Source organism: Panicum virgatum, chromosome 2K (assembly GCF_016808335.1).
Source record: "Panicum virgatum strain AP13 chromosome 2K, P.virgatum_v5, whole genome shotgun sequence".
In the NCBI taxonomy this organism is placed as follows: Eukaryota; Viridiplantae; Streptophyta; class Magnoliopsida; order Poales; family Poaceae; genus Panicum; species Panicum virgatum.
The window spans coordinates 38330716-38334701 of NC_053137.1; the positions used below are offsets into that span (position 1 = coordinate 38330716).

The following is a 3986-nucleotide window of genomic DNA, read 5'->3' on the forward strand; positions in this document are numbered from 1 at the left end:
AGCAGAGGATCTGCTCGGGAGCGGTCTGTAGAGCGAGGAAGAACAAGGAGAGAATGACGAGAGGGTCCCTTTTGTCATAGATGGTTGGAATGGATTTGGGGGCCTCCGTTTGGGGTGTGCTGTTGGAGTGGAAATAAAATATTGGGCCAACAAAAGTAGGGAGAAGGCCTCAAATCATAAATGGAGGCCCTGATTTGGGTGCTCCTGCTGGAGTTGCTCTTAGCCTAACATTTGCATATTATCGTCGTCAATAAGAGAAAAATCTATACATAGAAGCATTACAGTAAGTCATTGCCATTGAAATCTATACATGGTTCAGAAGCGGCTGTATGGTAATGCTATATATATTAATATATCCCTCATCGCCGGAGTTTTGTGAACTCGACAGCTGACCTTTGATCAGCCGCTGCATCATCATTCTTGCTTTAATTTGGACTCTAGTAACATAGAAGTAATGGCGCCGCATGTAACATGGTAATTTCCTCGAGTACTGGCAAACACACGCAGAGAGAGAGAGAGAGAGAGAGAGAGAGAGAGAGAGAGAGCCTAAACCAACGGTGGAAGGGGAGGGAATGCACCCAGAAATTAAAAAGGGGAGGTGAAGACATGTATGGAGAAAGAAGAAAAGCATCTGCGTGCCGAGCGGTGATGCGCGACTGTGCCGTACGTCCTCGGAAGCCGTGCGCCCGTGGGCCCGGTCTGGGCACTCGAGAGTGAGGGGGGCAGGCAGCAGGACCCCATGCATGCAGGTGGTCCCAAGCATGCATGCATGCATGTGGGTGCCCCTGCTAGCGGGTGTATGTGCCGGCCCGTTGTCCCCTCCTGCCCCTAAGCCTCCAACGCCTACCTCCTGCAAAACAACCGCTACCGCCGGCACACCTCCAACCGCTACCTTATTGTCAAACACACACATATATGGCTAAAAGTCTCATAAGCAACCATGCATACATACCTCCTTTTTATATATCCTTACACGCACCTAGCATTGCGTTGGACTACACAACAATCATTGAAACTAACCATGTTAGACGAGACGACATTCTACTGTTGAATTAGGCTTTCTTCTTGTTTTTTTTTGCAAGGGCCGCCTGCATCACTAGCTAGATAGTAGATACAGGTGTTGCTAATGACGTAACAATGAACAAAGCAGGCTAATTACATGTTATCATACATACATAGACCCCGAAACTTTCCGTTTACTAAAGATGAGCAATAGCAGGTAGATGCATGATGATGTGTGCAATCGGGATGGACAAGTTGAGGAGAAATATGCATTACTACTACCATCTATATATATTTTGAAACATGCATTGCGCAATAAGCATAAGCCAACAACTAATTGGCAGTGATCCTATAACTAAATATTTCGTTGCAACATGCATGTAAAAAGACTTTGCGATTTTTTATGTGTGATACAAGGAAAAATTAAACTTAATTCTAACCCCATCATGTAACAGTATCAGCATAAAGTTGCAGAGCTAACCCTACATGTATCATGTATGGGTAGGGTATGCGTCGTACCTATATGTCGTTGCACGTGCAAGCCCCCCGTACATCACCCCACTACACTACCAATCATTCACAATACTACCTCTCTCTCTCTCTCTCTCTCTCTCTCTCTCTCTCTCTCTCTCTCTCTCTCTCTCCTGTTCACTAGTAGCTATATAAAGCACCCTCCATCAGCTAGCAGACCACCAATCACACCACACACCAGGCGCAGAAGAGCAGAGCAAAGCAAAGCGCTAGCCCTCTCTTCCTCCAGCACTTGTTGCTCCCCTCCCTTCCCCTCAAGCTAAGCCCGGCCTCCACTGAATCTTTGGTGGTAGCTAGCTAGCTACTAGTAGTCATGCACAGCTACAGAGCCATGCACCCGTACGCCCACCACCCGTACCAGCACCACGCCGCCGTTCCCCCCCTGCAGGGTGGCGGCAAGCAGCAGCACGGCGGGGACGACGACGACGACGACCAGTCCATGCTCCTCCTCTCCCTCTGGCCCCCCGGCCACCACCACGGCGCCTCCTCGGCCTGCTCGTCCTCCCCCTCCATCACCTCCACCGCCACCTCCATGTCCATGGCCGCCGCTTCCTACCCTTGGCTCAGCCACCACCAGGGCCAGTACGGCAACGGCGGAGGGGGCAGCAGCAGCAGCAGCCACAGCAGCTTCCTGTTCCACGAGCAGGCGGCGGAGCCCGACGTGAGCATATCGCTCTCCATCGCCCCACCGTGCGGCAGCGCGGGCTTCGCCGCCGCGCCTGCCGCACCGTCGACGGTGACGACGCCCGTGGCTCCCGGCGGCAGCCAGCAGGTGCCCAGCCAGTACTGGATCCCCTCCGCCGCCGAGATCCTCGTCGGCTCCACGCAGTTCTCCTGCGCCGTCTGCAACAAAACCTTCAACCGCTTCAACAACATGCAGGTAGTAAATATATATGTGTTATATATATATATATATATATATATATATATATATATATATATATATATATATATATAATGCTCACAAGCAACGATGAATGCAAGCAGATGCACATGTGGGGCCACGGGTCGCAGTACCGCAAGGGGTCGGAGTCCCTGCGCGGCGCGATCACGGTGGGCACGGCGCCGCCGGCGTCGCTGATGCGGCTGCCGTGCTACTGCTGCGCGGAGGGGTGCCGGAACAACATCGAGCACCCGCGGGCGCGGCCGCTCAAGGACTTCCGCACGCTGCAGACGCACTACCGCCGGAAGCACGGCGCGCGGCCGTACGCGTGCCGGCGCTGCGGCAAGCGCTTCGCCGTGCGCGGCGACTGGCGCACGCACGAGAAGAACTGCGGCAAGCTCTGGTTCTGCGTCTGCGGCTCCGACTTCAAGCACAAGCGCTCGCTCAAGGACCACGTGCGCTCCTTCGGCGGCGGCCACGCGCCGCACATCGTCGAGTCCGTCGGCGGCGCCGCCGAGGACGACGAGGAGGACGACGCCGACCACGACGACGCCGACATGCCGCTGCCGGACATGATGGACGACAGCGGCAGCGGCGCCGGGGGCGCCGACCCCACCGACATGGTCGTCGTCTAGCTACCTTGCAGTCCAGCAGACTTCTACTACTAGCTACATCGAGGCTACTAGCTACTTAGTACTATTACTCTAGCTATCTACAAGTTCGCTCGCCGTGCTTAATTAGCCGCTATAGCTTTAATTTATTTTGCTCTCTTATTATTAATTAGTCATCTAGCTAGCTTATAGAGAGCTTATTCCACCGTATCCTAGCTACCTTTTAGTTGCAAGCTAATTAAGCAAGTATGATTTCATGATGATTTAGTCGTCTAATCGTCAAGGAGGCACTGCTGCGTGTCTGCAATTTTTTGCATGGCAGCAAATGCATAACTGCCCTAGCTACTACTAGACTACCCTACCAATCTCAAGTTTGAAGTTGAGTAGTAATCACATGCATGTGTCAAGGTGTACGTAGTAGTGTTACAGCAGCAGACAACCTCGGCACCTTACGGCGGCCCAGTCAGATATATATGATGCCGATCGAGTTTGTTTAGAGAGTTTTTGTACGCCTGCATGCGTACGGTGGCGTGTCATGGTCATTTCTTGTACCTGTCGTGTGGTCTTTATCTATTGGCTGTGTTTAGTTCCACCGAAAAAACACTGTAGCGTCAGAAAAAAACACTTTAGCGCACTATAGCACGTTTCGTTTGTTTGTGGTGAATATTTTTCTACCATGACCTAACTTGACTCAAAAGATTCGTCTCGCAACGTACATCAAAACTATGCAATTAATTTTTTTATTTAACTACATTTAGTACTCCATGCATGTGTTATTTGCTATATTTAATGTTTCGATGTGATAGGAGATGTGATGAAAGTTTGGAAATTTTGTGGGAACTAAACACACCCATTGTGTCCAAAGTAGTCCTACCACTGTTCCATTCCATGGTGTCTCGTGCATCCATATATATCGTCAAGAGTAAAAAAGGGCTAGAGGGAGTGAGAGTGACAGTCCT

General features: G+C 51.1%; 1 protein-coding gene across 1 annotated transcript; it reads left to right on the forward strand.

The window, feature by feature from the left end:
• Nucleotides 1–1710: 1710 nt before the first annotated feature.
• Nucleotides 1711–3290, forward strand: LOC120675312 (zinc finger protein WIP6-like). The gene is made up of 2 exons (XM_039956487.1): nucleotides 1711–2413; nucleotides 2521–3290. The coding sequence occupies exons 1-2, from the start codon at nucleotides 1847–1849 to the stop codon at nucleotides 3049–3051; spliced, it is 1098 nt and encodes a 365-aa protein (XP_039812421.1). The 5' UTR covers nucleotides 1711–1846; the 3' UTR covers nucleotides 3052–3290.
• Nucleotides 3291–3986: the final 696 nt, after the last annotated feature.